General features: G+C 43.1%; 1 protein-coding gene across 3 annotated transcripts; it reads right to left on the bottom strand.

Annotated features, from left to right (window-relative positions):
• Nucleotides 1-725: 725 nt before the first annotated feature.
• Nucleotides 726-15852, bottom strand: smurf1 (SMAD specific E3 ubiquitin protein ligase 1). Of its 3 annotated transcripts, XM_070923923.1 has the most exons (19): nt 15798-15852; nt 9680-9718; nt 8498-8606; nt 8099-8232; nt 7905-7970; nt 7685-7760; nt 6892-7103; nt 6673-6757; nt 5986-6132; nt 5522-5589; nt 5337-5467; nt 4765-4868; nt 4045-4159; nt 3763-3941; nt 3521-3658; nt 3261-3381; nt 2929-3130; nt 2097-2181; nt 726-2006 (listed from the first exon to the last, which is right to left on the bottom strand). In XM_070923923.1, the coding sequence occupies exons 1-19, from the start codon at nt 15850-15852 to the stop codon at nt 1907-1909; spliced, it is 2166 nt and encodes a 721-aa protein (XP_070780024.1). In that variant the 3' UTR covers nt 726-1906. The 3 variants fall into 3 exon arrangements, with proteins under 3 accessions (XP_070780024.1, XP_070780023.1, XP_070780021.1); XM_070923922.1 differs by having other exon boundaries at nt 2097-2172; nt 5337-5589; XM_070923920.1 differs by having other exon boundaries at nt 5337-5589.
• Between the last annotated feature and the right edge of the window lie 315 nt (nt 15853-16167).

The following is a 16167-nucleotide window of genomic DNA, read 5'->3' on the forward strand; positions in this document are numbered from 1 at the left end:
TGATTCCAAAACAATACAGGATATCCATCATTTCAAATATCAAAATCATACAGGGACAAAACACCACCGATTATATAAAATGAATATACATAATATTTTTAATTAAATCTATCAAAAAGCATCCAGTTAAGTAAGAATTACAGCTGCACAAAGCTTGATGAAATGTATCACTCTGTTGTCTCCTCTGCCTATAAATAGAAAGGAAATAATACATTAAGGTTTATTAGATACATTTATATATAGTGAATATTTGCTGACTGATTCGGACAGTCATATATACTCAGAGAATAATGCACACAACACAAGGAATGTATTTTCAATTTAATTTCTTTTAATATAATCTTATTTACATTGTATTTTTTCATAAATGTTTAGTACATAGTAAGTTACAATACTCTTGCATCCATTACACAGTGAACTCAGAACCTAGAAAACGCAGATTGAAATGATACTGCTTAACAGTCTTCAATATTCAATCCACAACAGATCCCAACTTTTTCCCCCCACATTACTCGCTCCACATTTAGGTTGTTGATTTCTTTCACTTCCCATGGAGGATTTATGACTGCAAAGATACTTTGTTCATTCATGGTGGTCTTGAGGACGATGACTACTCTTTCTAACATTCAGGCCATGGAGACAAAAGAGAGACGGGCAGAGAGAAACATCAGGGCCACAAAGAAGAAAAAAAAGAAAAGATGGTGAAATGGATGATGAAACATGTATGAAAGGCTTGTGAGATTTTATTATACATGTCACATACAACCGAAGAATTCCTGAAACTGACTCCTTCTTTCCATCCTCGTGGCTCATTTTGAAAAAATATCCAGGCCATGCCCTCGGACCTCTCCATAACGTCAGTAGAGTTAGATTTTAAAATTAGGGCTGGGAAGATCAATCCCTTTCACATCAATTAAATGTAACATGGCATTTAAAACACCAAAAAACACCAACAGATTTCATACACCGACAAGAGTATCTCTCTGCAAGAATATGAATGTTAAAAAAATGTAACAAAATTCAATAAAACCCACTTTGTGGATTACTTGAATTGCAAGTGAATTGACCCTTCAACTCTGATAGAGGGGGTGATGAAGAGATTAGTGTGGGCTCTTTGTAGAGCGTATAGCAGCTTGGTCAGTAATCACTTAGTAATAAATAATAAAATATCAGAGTGGATCAGAGTGGTCGCAGATACAAACGGAAGAGACAAAAAGTTACCAAACAGAGGAGCAGGCTCATTTGATCATTTTTACAGCGTAACCGGGTGCCATGCCATTACATACACACACACACACACACTCTCTCACTCTCACACACAGACAAAAATACACTCGCACTGTCTCACATGCACACACAAACACACGTACATGCACACATTCTGATACACGACAGTGGTTAAACATGAAGCATGAACACTAGTCAATCAATCAGCTTGTCAGACAGAAAGACAATCAGTCTCCGCCTTGTTCTTCTTCACGCGTCTGATTTTCAAAGTCTCTGTTCGCAGGCTCGTATGTGATTGGCTGATTCTGTCCGGAGACTCAAGTGTGTCGGGAGTCAAAGTCGCTGTGGCGGGAGACATTCTGAAGAATGACATCATAGCTTGTTAAAACTGAAGGATAAAAATGCTTCTTCAAAACATCTGAAAAAATTTTAAAATACTTTATTTTTTTGTTTGCTTTTTGTGTTTTCTTCCCCCTCCTGCTGTGCTTCCTCCTTTAACCCCCAACAGTTCGGTGGTGAGGAGGTGGCAAGAGGCCGTGTGTGTCCTTATGATGCTTGGCCGCTCCTGTATACTCTGCGTATACTTGATATTCTGTTGACATGTCTGTAATATATGTAAAATGTCAAATAGTTTGTGTGCAAGTGCAAGTGTGAGTGTGTTGGTTCGGCTGTGGATTCATCACTCCACAGCGAAGCCGCAAGTCTCCTCCACAGCCGTCAGCAGTTTCTCGTAAAGTTTCTCGTAAGACTCGTAGGGAGGGATGTCTATCCGGTTAAAACTGGAGACAGAAAGGTGAGAATTAGTGACGCCAAACCTGACACAAATAAAGACAGAGAAGTCTGCATCATCTTCTTTTATGTGCGCTCACCACGTGTGGGCCTTGGGCAGGTTGTCTGTGTTGGCGTCTATCAAATGGATGGTGAAGAGCCTTGGTCCTGCAGAACCTGTAGAACCTTACACACATACATTCTAGTTATCACTGCTCTACTCTGGTGCACGGAGCACTCAACAGTCTATTCATCAAAGTTTACCAAATAAACGAGGTGTTTCATTGGCATACAACTGTCATTTGAGTAACTGCAACTGCACATTAAACTGTGTCTTCTGAAAATGTGTGGACATGCGTTTGAACTTTTATAAAACGTGTTTTAAAAAATTAATTTAAGTCTTCTGTGTGTTAAGTCTGCAATGTGCAGTTATGAGAGTGTCCAACAATATAAACGTTGAATCAGGACTCCCATTATCGGCAAATACAAAAAATACAAAAATAACTGACTTTAATCTGGATTAGGAGTAAAGCCAATAATTGGAACAATGTATAAATGAATCTACGGCTGCGTCGGTTCACTGATGAAGCAACTAGTCAATCAACGGAGAATGAACGCCAAACATTTGCTGTTTCTAGCTTCTCAAATGGGAAATTAAGTATCTGTGCAAGTATCTCTGCACAACTCCATGTCCTATATGTTCTTGTTAGGATGTGGATACACAAGTAAAATGTACCATAATTAGGCTAAAACATAGTGAACAGGTATTGTTTTCATTTCTTTAGCTGAAATGCTGCTAGTGTGTGTGAGAGGTCTTGTATAACCATCATACAGACAGATAAATAAGTGGACCAAATGTCAGCATCAAATGAACAAAGTAACTAATGTGTGTACAGTAAGTGTGTGTGGTCTGTGAGCCAGTCCATGACCCACCCTGCAGCGCTTTGAACCCCTGTAAGGGGACCCTGGTGGAGCCCGTGACAAACTGCAGGAGGCGTCCTCTCCTCTCCTCGCTGAAGGCCTCCACTGCCTGCCAGAACCACCGCACCACGTTGCTTTCACTTGTGCAGTGCTTCAGGCGGGTGTTCGTCTTCCAGTCTGCAAGATCTATCTTCCCCAGTCCGCCGATGATCAGCTGGAGGAGAGGGAGAGGAAGCAGGATATATCAGACTAAAATGACCACTGCCACATTTATGGATTAATTTATTCTAGCTTTCCCACTTCATTATGATCACTGGTTTATTGTTGACCGAAAACACACGCACCTCAAGTTCTTTATGGTCGAAGGGTTTGAGGAGGTGCTGGGGGATGAGCTCACTGAATCCCTTCTGTAGAGCCAGGAACTGGGCTTCAATTCCACGCATAAACCTCCAGTTCACATAAAGTCTGAAAAATACAAACACATATAATAAATACACTGTAATAAAGTTGCAGAAGTATTGTGCCCAATAACTCTTTCTGCCGACAAGACAGTTTGGATAACACCCACAAAAAAGATGGAGCACAAGTGTCTCACTGTTCTTACCTTACGTATTCTTTTTTGTTCTCCTCAGTGACGGGGATGTTGCGGCCATTAGGTTTCAGTTCGTGTTGTAAGAACTTCCCAAAGGCATTGTGCTCCACGCAGAACGTGTGGTCGAGGACTGAAGTGATGTCGTTCTCTCTGCACAAAGAGTGTGAGAAATAAGTTAACTTGCCAATACGATCAGTGTATGAAATTAAGCTCTCTGCTGTCAGATTGGCGTGTGTGCAGGTGCGTTTGCTCACAGTATCCAGACGAGGCTCTTGTGCAACTCCGGGTCGGTGGTCTCGAGGTCATTGAGCTGGATGGGTTTGCCTAGCAGCTGTTTGTAGAAGGGCAGAGTGAAGCTCCCGTTGATGTAGTGACCGTGAAAGACTGCCAGGCCCATGACACGACCCACAAAGTGGAAATATGACAGGTGGTCCTGAAAGGAAGTAACACAGACAGACAGAGATAGGGTCAAAGAGATTCTCCTTATTCACTTCAATCGTGATGTGCTTCATGTGTACATGTTTGCATGTACTCACAGGGTTGATGGAGGAGTCGGGGTTGATCTGTAGTGTGTAGATATTGTCTGTGGAGTACTGGAACAGGCCGTAATAGGGGTTCAACATTTCATGACACAGCAGGTACAGCCACTCCCTACAGACAACCAACACATTGTTAACACATGTTCAAAACTTATAGAAACTTGGTCACACAATCATTATCAAGAAACAATGACAAAACTGAAAAACAGTAGATTACACGATGTAGTCTGTGTGTCCACTGGAGTGTCCTTCTTTAAAACTAGCAGCTGTATTGAATAGATGTAGCTAAAACTTCTTACAGCTGAAGGTATTAAGCTGTCAGTTCTGTAAACAGTGAGGGATTTTCCAGTTAGTACTAAAGATTGAATTAAAGATGAATTTCTAGTGATATATATTTCACTTTAAAAGAAACTCTCTAAAAACGGACAGTGTGCAGCTCTTCAACATTTTTCATTTACATTACTTTATTTTATTTTCCTAAGCACCTGTTGCAACAGACAACAATGAATTAACAGTCTCAGCTGTATCATAATTCTAATTTGTGTAGCTATAAAAGAAGACTTGTGAATGTATTAGCTACACCACTTGAGCTTAAGTTAACAGGGAGAGAAAAGTGACTTATGAAAAAGCAAACTACCATGCTTGGTCAAGTTTGCTGACTATAATGGATTAGCCTCCAATGAACGCAGAACTGCTCAGAGATGAACAGCGAATTACCTGGCCACTCCACCGTAGTCCAGGCCCTCCTCTCCCCTGAACTTCACCATCAGACGCTTCTTCAGGTCTTTGGGCCTCATCTTCATTATCTGCCGATATGACTCCTACACCCACACACAACATGAAAGGTAACAGACACACACACACACACACACACACACACACACACACACACACACACACACAAAAGAAATAATTGGTGAGTGGCCACAGAGCCCTTTAGATCTGTGATGTTCTGTTAGACAGTTTATTAATATGCACTATCAGTGCTGTGTTTGTGCTCCAGAGAGAGACGCTGACAGAATAGGTTTGTTGTGACTGTGACTGGTGTGTGAGTCAGGAGGAGTGTGGATGCGTCTGTATGAATGTAAACCTTCACAGGAACTACCCACTCACTGCTTTCATAGCGGCTGTGAACACATTTGTACAAATGTATCCGCATGTGTTTGAGAGAGTTGGCATGGCTGTCTGGTTATGTGCCGCTCATGGGAGAGAAATGTTGCCATTTCTTTCAGCAGAAGCTTTCGTGACTCTTTCATTTTGCTCCTTCCTGGTTTGACGTTTGCACCCACCTCAAAGATCTCCTCTCGGGACACCTCTATGCGGCAGTGTCCTGCTTGGGGCTGCTGCAAGGACAGCTCGTGGCGGAGCAGCTTCAACTTATGGACTAAGTCTCTCTCATAGCGCGCTGCCACATCTCCATCTCCTCCTCCTCCTACTCCTCCTCCTCCTCCTCCTCCCCCGCCCACTCCTCCACCTCCCACCTCCTCGCCCCCCACATCCATCTGGGGGGCTTGGGAGGATTCCTTCGCTTGGGATTGCTGGCTAGAGGTGGGAAGAAGCAGAAAAGGAGGACAGGGAAGAGACAATTTAACGAGAGGGAAGAATGACAGGAGTTAAAGAGTTGACAGAAATGCAGCAAAAAAAAAAGGAGCAGACTGGAGTACACGCTGTGCATTCACTCAGAGCAGCTAAATCTACTATAAGCCCACATTTCTGTAAATCACACGATTCAGTATTATTAACAGAGCTGATGACTGTTAGTAGGTCATGTTCAGAACCAGTCTGAGTCCAGCATTACAGCTGTGAGAGATTAGATTAACCACAGATTAGTCTTGAAACCACTTATTTTGTATGTGTCAGGGTCCCAGGTGTAGATTGATTTTGCCATTAGGGATATATTTCGGAGGGCATTTCGAGTGTGTGCATGCGTGCCTGTACCTGATTATTGTGTGTAGGCGCGGGTCTGTGAACTGTGTGGTCCGGTTGTTGTGGTCCACAAAGTAGATCCGGCCAGACACGGTGCTTCGGACCTCCCAGCCCACTGGCAACGGCCCAAGCTCCTCACAGCTCACACTGGCCAGGTCCCTGCACCAGCAACAAGTAACCAGACTGAGACTACAGCCTTCAACCAGACGCCTGTCTGCAAACATTCTGACCCTACATACTGTACGTTCTTAACCCCTCATACTGACCTGAACTCAGACCACGAGGGCTGAGGGAAATAACCTGGGATTTTCTCTAAATCTGTTGGTGTAATTAGTGGCAGAACAAAACAAGGAGAACACGGACCTTTACAGTCAATGTTCAGTAGCATGAGGCGATGCCAACAGGAAAGTGGGGGCCTTTCTTCATACATTTCTAAATACGTTTCTCAACTTGAACGTGCCATAAAAATAGAATAATCCTTTAAATTACATAGTATTACAAAGACGCTGTATATTTGCTGTATAATCCAAAATATAATGCATGTGTGGTGATCTGTTCTTTCTTTTCGTTATATTCTTCTCTACGTCCTCTTCCTCTGCTGCTGCAATGACCCAGTTTGTCAGTTGGGTTTTATTCAAGGTTCATCTCATTTCAGGTTGTGCTCAGACTAGACACAAGTGAAGCGAAGTGGGGTCATACCGCGGTATCCGAGGGTCGTGCCAGGTGCTGACGCCGGTCTGTGTGTGAAGGAAGTACACCTGGCCCTGCACTGTTGTTCGCTGCTCTGTTTTTAAAAAGAAAACAAAGAAAGACGTTAAGTGACTTTATAAATACGACACGAGAGATTTATAAATAGTAACATCATCATTTTGGTCAGAGAACTGTGTGAATTATAGACCCTCAGACTGTTTGACTGACCGTATCCCTCTGGCAGGTCAGGCGGTTGGTGTCCATGAGGTCTGTTCTGAGGGGTGTGGCCATGGCCTCTGGAGTCCTGCCCTCTGATTCGCTGCGTCTGAAGACGGCCCTCCTGACTGGGTGAGTCAAGCCGACAGTTCCCGCCTCCTGCTGCGCCAGTGGGGTCCGAGTAGGGAAGCGGCTCTTCGCTGAAACATCCCTCAAACACAGGCCTACACACAAACACACACACACACACATCACTGAAGTCCTATTTTCTGTCTTACTGGAATCACGTGGTTGGTCGACTGCTCTTTACTGTGAGTAGCAAGAGATTGGGAGAGGATCAAACTGATTATAATCATGACTGAACTGATCTGACAACACAACAAGCACCCAAGGTGGGTCTCAAGGTCACATGGGATCCCAACACGACAAAGAAGAGCCTTTGCATTAACATAAGACGGATAAAACCTGAACCTGAATAAACACATGTAGAAACAGAACAAAAACTTCCATGCAAGTGCGTCCATACAGGACATGAGGCACTGAATGGTTTGGGAATGTGAAAATGATGTGAATCATATGCTATGGAGTTGTGGGAATATTGCTTTAGAAGAAAGGCGTTCGATCCCTCATGAAAATATCAAACAACCTACTTAGAAATTGACTACATTTCAGGCTAATATTTGCATTACATTAAGAAAAGCAGTGGCTTCTCATCATCTTTCTCTAAATCTGTGAAACATTTAACTATGTGACAATAAGCAATTGTTTTTCTAAATGTTGTGTATATTTCTGGTGACACACTCACCCGTCGTTTTCCAACAGTCCTCTGCAGTCCACCACGGGGCCTCCGCTGCCGATGCGGTCTCGCGTCTGTAAGCTCACTGGAAACAAGCAGGTGGTAAAGGTCATGGAGATGACAGGGCTGACAGAGCGGGAAGGCAGAATATGGACATAGTGAAAGTGACACGGCGAGAGGGACGATGAGGAGTAATTAGTACAAATAATGCATGTGTGTCCAGCCTTACCTACTATCTGCCCCCGCACTGCGTCGCTGTCTGAGGGGTTCAGCTTACATAGATCTAGACGCTGGTCTGGAAGAAGAGGAGAAAGAAAATGCATTTAATCTAAAAGCTTTTCTTATGTGATTACCATCTGTGAGCATGTGTGCATTTATGCGTGTTTAAAATCAGAGGGCTGGACAAAAAAAAGACAGACTTACATCCTGTGTCTTTTAGCCTGCTGATGGCGTTGGAAAGAAGTCGTATGCAGCCCAGGAAGCCCGCCCCCTGTCGTTTATGGATCTTCTTGTGGTTCCATATACTGATGGTGATGGAGTCTGTCTTTCCAATGTAGCTGAAAAACAGACACATCGTAAGATACTCGTTGTTTTTCAACACAGTCTGGTGTTTCTCTTATTGAAAGACAATCCCTCATTTTTGCAACCCCTGTTTCTTGGAAGAAGACTGTTTGAAGAACAACAAAGAACAAAGAAGATATCCATCTTATTACAACGTTATCATTTCAATAAAAAAACTGAACAATTGAGAAAATATTACATAATCACATCTATAAAAATGGATTCAATGCATTAGTTGCGTGTGCGGTGCAGGAGACTCACAGGTCGTAGTGCTGATTCCATTTGGGGTCCAGTGTGCTCTTGACTGTGTCTGTAGAGTGGCATTGACCCGATCCGTCTACCACAACTTTGGCAAATGGATCTGGCAGGCCTGCAAGCACACAGTTTAAATTAATTGTTTGCATCCACAACATTAAATCACCAAGATAAAAGATAACATTCAAGTATTAGACATATCTCAATTGGCTTAAGTACTGCACATAACACTACCTCCACAACAAAGCTCAGTGTTCTATTACGGCAGACATTTAGCAGATGTTTCCTTCGTATCTGTGCCCTTACTGAAATGGTCCTGCAATTTGAAAACCTCTAACCTAATAACAGCGTATTCTATTTGATTGTCACTGTTATTTAACAGTATCTGGAATGCACGATTTAATCACAGCATGGTGAAACCATCCAGGCAGTCTTAGGCTGCGGTGATTAATGTAGGGTTGTGCGGTGGTGTGGGAGTGACACTACGTCGCCCGTTTGTGTGGCGTTAACTTTAACACTCAATCCAGAGGGTGACGGTAATGCACTTAAAAGCAGTTCACCAAACAACTAAAGAGAAGAAGAGGAACTTTAACCCCTGACTCGGGCTGCTAGTATGCCGGCTTGTGATCGTCTGTCCCCATCAACAGATTAAAAACACACATTTACTTTCGGTAAAAGGTAAACAAGCTTCTTCTTTTCTTGGCCATCTTCTGATCTGATTGGCGGCCTGCGTGATTGGCCGCCCCACCGTGATGTCGGGTTGCGTCGCGCTGAATCTGTCTCAACTTTTTGCCACAGCAGCGCTGCGTTTACCACCACCGCAGCCCAAATGCACTACCCTCATTCAAAATGAATGCAACGCTGGATTTTGTCTGAATGCCGCCTAAGACCAACAAACTGATTGTAGGTCAATTGCTGCCGTGTGTGCAGGCTAGCCAGCCAAACTTGTTATTATGGTGCCATCACAGGTCAACACAGTTACTCCTGCTGTGACGGCGCAGTGCAAATGCATACAATCATGTGCACAGTACTGCAACTGAGCAACCCCAGTGCCACTTTGTTGACAGAGTTGCTTTTGATGGCACACACAGACCTTTGTTGAAACACATTATCTTATCATCATACCAATCGTCATGAAGTAAGAGTCATGCACATGAAAATGAACACAATAAAAAAAAAAGTACTTACGAAAGAAGTCTTTCTTTGCGAGGTTCTTGGCACATAATACTGTAAAAGATGAAATCATTATGAACAAAATGCCACACACACAATATGTAAATGATCTTAACAGTGTGTAGGCTGATACAAATGTCTGCTGGTGCATATACAAACTGTGTGAGGAGGAAGAACGCTGGTTAGGATAATATATGAATGCCAGAGGATGGAAATGAGCAGGAAAACATGCAGACAAGAGTGAGCAGTAAAGTATAGCCTAGTGTCATTGCACACACATACTCACTCTCTCTCACACACACACACACACACACACACACACACACACACACACACACACACACACACACACACACACACACACACACACACAGTGAATGTGGCAGAATGCCTTCTCTGCCACATCATCTTTATGCATCTCATGCTGACCCAGACATTGTGAATTTCTAAGTGTGTGTATTTAGTTTATTGTGTGGGTGGGTGTGTGTACAATTTCTTGCCGTTTGTTCGCCAGACAAATGTATGGTGCGAGAGCTGGCATATGACACTCTAGATCAGCTCAATGAGCACTGCTGTAACACTAAAAAACACAACTGAACCACAATACCCCCATTTTTAGAAACACAATCATGTCCAGTCACAAGTAAAGGTCTTGATTATAGGGCAGTGTGGGCACTGAACAAAAACAAGCTGCATGTTTGTATTCTGATGTAATGCACTCGAAAGGGGACTACAACATAAGGTGTAGCTGGCATGAAAACTATAATATTTACACTGCAGGTCTTTATGTCTAGTTCTAATATAGGCCTTTAAGCACATTGTTGGGAACTGACATTGTTTAATGTCAGTGTGGTGCATCAACAAAGAAACCCTTCCTGTTTCTATGTGATTGACAAAACCTGATGATTAGCTTTACTGTATAATGCAGCAGAACATATTTCTAGAGCAGCTATGTAAATGCCTCATTATAGTGTCACATCTCATCTGTGTTTGAATGATTATGTGAACCACGGGATGCATCACCAACACGTGTGGCGCACGTATATACCGGTGTTTAATTACCATTTGGATTCTTCACTTAAAGCTACGGCAGGTAACTTTCATGAACTCACGCTGACTGACAGGTCATTGAGATAAATCGCCATGTTTAGTGGGCAGACACAAGAGGGAGAATGAGACAGTAATGTTTTAGAAATACCTCTGGCCCCATTTCTCTGCTATTCTCCTTCAAGACAAAATAAGTTGGAGCACATCTGACCAATGAGGCGGACTGGGTAACGATAGCATGTCAATCACCTTTATCCAGTTAGACGAGGGTGATGCAGGCTAGGAGTGATTGAATTTATGAAGGCTCCGTTTCCTCCTGTGCATTTCTACCAGAGCTTTAAATTTGGCATTACAATGACACGTGAAACCACTTGTTGACCAATTAATCATTTGGTCATTTTACAAGCCATCAATGTGAGTGTGGTTAGTTGCCTTTCGCCGTTTCAAGCTTTTTAAGTCACTGAAAAATGAATAATAACTTTTCTGAGAAAACGATAACCAGATTAAGCAAAAAAAGTAATCTGCTGATTAATCAACAATGAAAATAATTGTTAACCGCAACCCTGAATACAATCTATGTTAATCAATGATGGGGTTATATTGGCAACATTTCGGAGATGCAGATTAGTGGTATTGTCTTGGCTGAGAGAAACAAAAGAATCTCTTGATCTATTCAAACTGGTCCTAACTGATTTTCTACACTACCTGAACTGTTATCACAGCTTTGAGGTCCAATTAAAATCTGGCATGGTTTGGTTTGGCCCAGACAGCCATCTAGGAAGTTAGTCAGTCAGCCAGTGGTTTAGGATGTGGTGACTGTGCGGTGGTGTAGATGTGTCTGGCATAGCCTGGTTTATTTCCTGTGATTAACCCATTGAGAATGGCTGCAGGATATCCTTCCCTCTGCCTCGCCAACCCCTTCCATCCCTCCTCCTCCTGACTCACACATTCCACACCGAGACCTCATCTTTTCTACACAGACACAGTGAAAGAATCAAGTTTCTAATTTGCCCCTGCTTCCTCTTTCAGACAAGCAATGGAGGAAGGTTTCCTCTGTCACTGTCACCCCTCTCACCCTCCAATCTCTTCCCAGAGACCAGAGACCAGAGACAAGGGACCCCCCCCCAGCTCTTCTGTGGCAGTGAATGTGTGACAGGACCCCTTCTCAGCATCTCAGGAAATTCCTCATTCTGCCAAGGTCACGGCTGGTAAAGACACACACAGTTACAGCTCAGCTGGTTCTCAATTTCCCCATTGCCGCTTTCTTTTTTGGCATTTCTGTTTTTTAACAACCTGAGAGCTGCAGAAAGCCAGCGGGGGAACAATTCTATTCATCCAATCTTGAGGGAACAAGCAGACACAATTCAGGGGAGATGATGAAAAACCGAGCTGCTTCTGTGCCACGCTAGCAGCTCCTCTAGGAATCTGAAGTCACAACATGTTTTTAGCACAGTCAACAATCTCCCACAAACATTTCAAGGATATGCAATTTTGCTCTACACTTGCACCTCAACCACAGAGAGTACTTGATATTCTTCAGGTAATGACAGGAACCATAAAACTGTAGGAGCTCAGAAGCTCATTAAAACTTCTTAAATCACAGATAACGGTATGGTTCTTAGGAAAAGATGCCAAGGTGCATAATATAATCGTGACCGCTGATGTAGCCCAAAAAATATGACTACTAAGATCCTTCTGGGACTGACTAGACCTGTTTCAGAGTGCACGAACCGATTTACAAGGTGCAAGGAAGAGTGACCTCCCCATGTGAGATTACAACGATGTCTTTCCTGAGTAACCTTCTCCTCTCAGCTCCAAAAACAAAAGCAGCGGCCAGCGGGCACGTGAGCAAATATCTCACCTACTTAATAACATGCCCTGCACCAGCCACTCCAACACACAGGAGGATGACGAACGGGCCTCTGCGCTCACTGCCACCAAACACAAAAAGTGGGTTTAATAGTCACAAGCCGGTAGTTAAATAAGCAACATAAAAAAACTGAATCATTTCGGGCGGTATCTGCCTCATTGATGTGCTTGTTTGAGCAACGGTGTCACATCCCTCCATTCTCAACATTTATTTTGTGTGCTTTTGTGAGTGTATGTGTGTGTTTCTGCACATGCTGCTGTCTCAGTAAGTGAGTGGATTAGAAGTGCTTATGCTTCCTAAGTAAGCAGGATTCCCCGCTCTCTTTCTCTCTCTTACACTCTAGCTGTTTTTTGTGTCCCTTGCTTGTTTGCTCCCCCCCCACCCTTTAGTTATTCTTCATTCTTCAACTTCTCTGCCCTGCTTCCAGCTCTCTCCGTCCCCCTCTTGAGAGTATCCCAAGTCACCTGCTGTCCTGACGCTGCCCTGTATTGGCTCACGGGCGAGTCTGCGTTCAATCCGACTACCTGGCACGAAAACCTGAGCAGCATGTGTTGCTTCCATGAGCAAATTAACTTTATCCTCCTGAATCATTGATTCTTTCATCCATTACATGGCATTTTATCACAATAAAGCCCATTCAGTTCCAATCAAAAGCACCCTTTTTTCTTCTGACCTATTTATTTCCTGCATTTTTCATCATCCGGACCATGTCCTGCATTCAAACCTTGCCAGCATTAGGGAAACAAAGATTCTTTAAAAGCCAACAAACAGAATTGGGCCGGGTGTTGTTTGAAATGTTTGATGTTGTGCAAGTACCAAGTTTCGGTAATACCAAAACATTGCTTTGTTGATGCTGCCCAGGACATCCTAAATAAAAACACAATATAAAATAAACGAAATTACTGAATAATAAACAACACTAAGAGTCCGACCAAGCATTGAGTGCCCACTTCCAGTACTTGACAGTGTTTGATACACAATTTCAAAAAGTATTTAGGTTCAAAACAAAGTCCTAAACCAGACGGGAAAAGGCTTTTTCAGCAAGTGTTTCTCGATAAAGTCTAATACTGTCCATTCACATCTCACTAGACCACACAACCTAAAGATAATGTCAATTTCCTTATACCTAGAGCACTTCTCCTTCAGCTAACTTATCCACAAAGAAAAACAGAGACAGAAAGACACAACAATCACTTCTTGGCTAGCTAAAACATGTCCATATAAACCCAACGCCGTCTCTGAAATCTGAACCAGTGTCAGACTTGCCTGGTCTGTGTCTATGTCCCTGCCACAGACACACACAGGCCTTTCTGATGTAGGCCAAACAACCCCTCTCTCTCTGACAGACTAAACAGAGAGCTGGCCAGCCGGGCAGCATTGCTCTCCCATTGGCTCATCGCACATTCCTCACCCAATTAGAATTCCACTCATACCTGTGGGGGCGGGGCACAGTCAGGGGCAATAACCTTTGTTGCATCCTAGCTGAAATAATGAGTGACTGGTTTACACACAAACACACACCCTCCACTGTCGAAAACATCCATACACACTTTCTCTGCTCTCTTTCACCTCGACTCATCTGAAACAACTGTCTGATACTGTACTGCAGTTCACTAGAAGAAATTCTAAATATTGAATGTGTTAGTACTGAACATATTATGATACTGATGGATGATGGTACTATCACTGTGTGTATTGTTTCTTCAAACTATGGCCTTGTTTCTTCTAATGAAGGATTATTTTCATTTTCGATTAACCCATTAATTATTTACTTGATTAATCGATAACTTGTCAGTAGATTGTGAAAAATACCCATCACACGTCCCCAGAGCCCATGGTGACGTCTTCAAATGTGTTGTTTTGTCTGACAAACAGTCCAAACTCAAAGATTTTCAGTTCACTATCAATGAAGACTATGAAATCCAGACAATGTTCACATTTGAGAAGCTGGAACCAGGGAACCTTTTGCCATTTTTGTTACTGTTTAGAAAAACTTTCTAATCTGGTTTACTCTCAATCTCTCTTTTAAATTTTGTCCCGACATTTATATAATTCATTTATGTCTCTCGCTGTGTGTATGTTATGCTTTTGACGCCTGCTCTGCCCTCTTGAAATCAAGTTTCAAAAAATAGGAACAGAGTAAGAAAATAAACATTTTTAGACAGCATTAAGGAAAGCACTTCAACCAAAAAAAAAAACATCCATCACAAGCATACACTTGATGTGCCCTCCTGCACTGGTCCATACAAACCACATGAAGAAATATTTAGTCTACCAGCAAGCACATTATGGTATGTGTTTGCTCAGTTTTGAATCAGAACAAGGACAAGGCGTCTGCCCAGAGGCACAGAGGGGTCATTTCCATTTGAATAGAGGCCCCTGGGTGCCCAGTGGGGTTACATTAGCTACAGTAAAAACCATTGTTCCAGCTGTGTGCGTGTGTGTGTTAGACAGAGAGAGACTCATGTGAGCCCTGTAGAGGAGAGTCTGACCCAAAAACGAACAAAATCTTTCTGTTGAGTACACGGTGCCCAAAATGAGCAAACGTGTCAAGCTTCCCTGAGTAAGTTCAACGAGTCAAACATTTGTCTTGCTGCAGCTGACACAGCAGCGAAATGCCAGTCAATACTCACGGGTAATCTAGGCTAGCATGTCAAATCTACCGACAGATTGATTTTCAGAGAGGCTGTAGTTCGACATTTGCCTTCATCCCTGGTACAGAGCTCGTCGCATTCAGGTCAAGCGATGAGTTCGGTTGGTCAGCCCAAAAAATGGGTGTAGCTAGCAAGCGTTAGCGGTCAACATTAACTACAGTATTACTATTAGCTAACGCTAGCTGGCTATGAAGCAAGTGCTAGCAATCGTTAAAGTTTCTGAACGTGGCTTTCATGAGTCGGGGTTTCCAATGACCCGAAAGCAGCCGACTAGTCTGCTGTCTCAGCCGTGAAACCCACAGGATAGTGAACAGCTTCTGGACTGTCCTCTCGGTAATTTGGTTAGCATCTCAGCTAACAGGCTAGCACTTGTGCTTCTGTGTTTGCCACACAAAAACCGGATGTTTGGGCAAACAGCAGAGCCGAGAGCCTGAAAGACACTTCGTGATGTCTTGTTTGGTTTGCTAATAGCAACACGTTACAACAGCAGTGTGAGGGCAACACACAAGGCTCCATTTAAAACATGCACCGTAAGCGCTTTCTTTCGGTCTCGTTTTTTTACCTGTCAGTCGGATTTTGATGCTGGACCCGTTCCTCCGAGTCCCAGGATTCGACATCACTCCGTGAAAAACGATCACACAAACTTCCCCTTGGAGTCTCCCAAAAACACAGTTTCTCCACTTAATGGGAAGGCGAATAACTTCAGTTTAAAAACATGCGGTTTGTTTTTGTTTTCTTCACGGGTAAAAATGTATTATTTCATCGCAAAGTCCTGCGCTCCTTCGAAATCCAACAACACGAGAGAACATTTTCGGGCAGGCTCAAGCACGTACTGACGTCATGTCCTTAACGGGTATAACCTTACGTGCTCGCGTCTGGGAAGCGTGGGCGTGCCCGTGAGGATCAGCTTCTTCCATGGAATCCTTCAGACC

This window comes from Enoplosus armatus, chromosome 17 (genome assembly GCF_043641665.1).
Source record: "Enoplosus armatus isolate fEnoArm2 chromosome 17, fEnoArm2.hap1, whole genome shotgun sequence".
In the NCBI taxonomy this organism is placed as follows: domain Eukaryota; kingdom Metazoa; phylum Chordata; class Actinopteri; order Centrarchiformes; family Enoplosidae; genus Enoplosus; species Enoplosus armatus.

Excerpts from the sequence above, each read along its gene's own strand:
- smurf1 (XM_070923920.1), bottom strand. The coding sequence starts at position 15,852 with ATGTCGAATCCTGGGACTCGGAGGAACGGGTCCAGCATCAAAATCCGA. Across the intron at positions 7,971-8,098 it reads CAGGCTAAAAGACACAGGAT|ACCAGCGTCTAGATCTATGT; the intron begins GTAAGTCTGTCT and ends CTCTTCTTCCAG. Across the intron at positions 6,758-6,891 it reads TGACCTGCCAGAGGGATACG|AGCAGCGAACAACAGTGCAG; the intron begins GTCAGTCAAACA and ends TTTTAAAAACAG.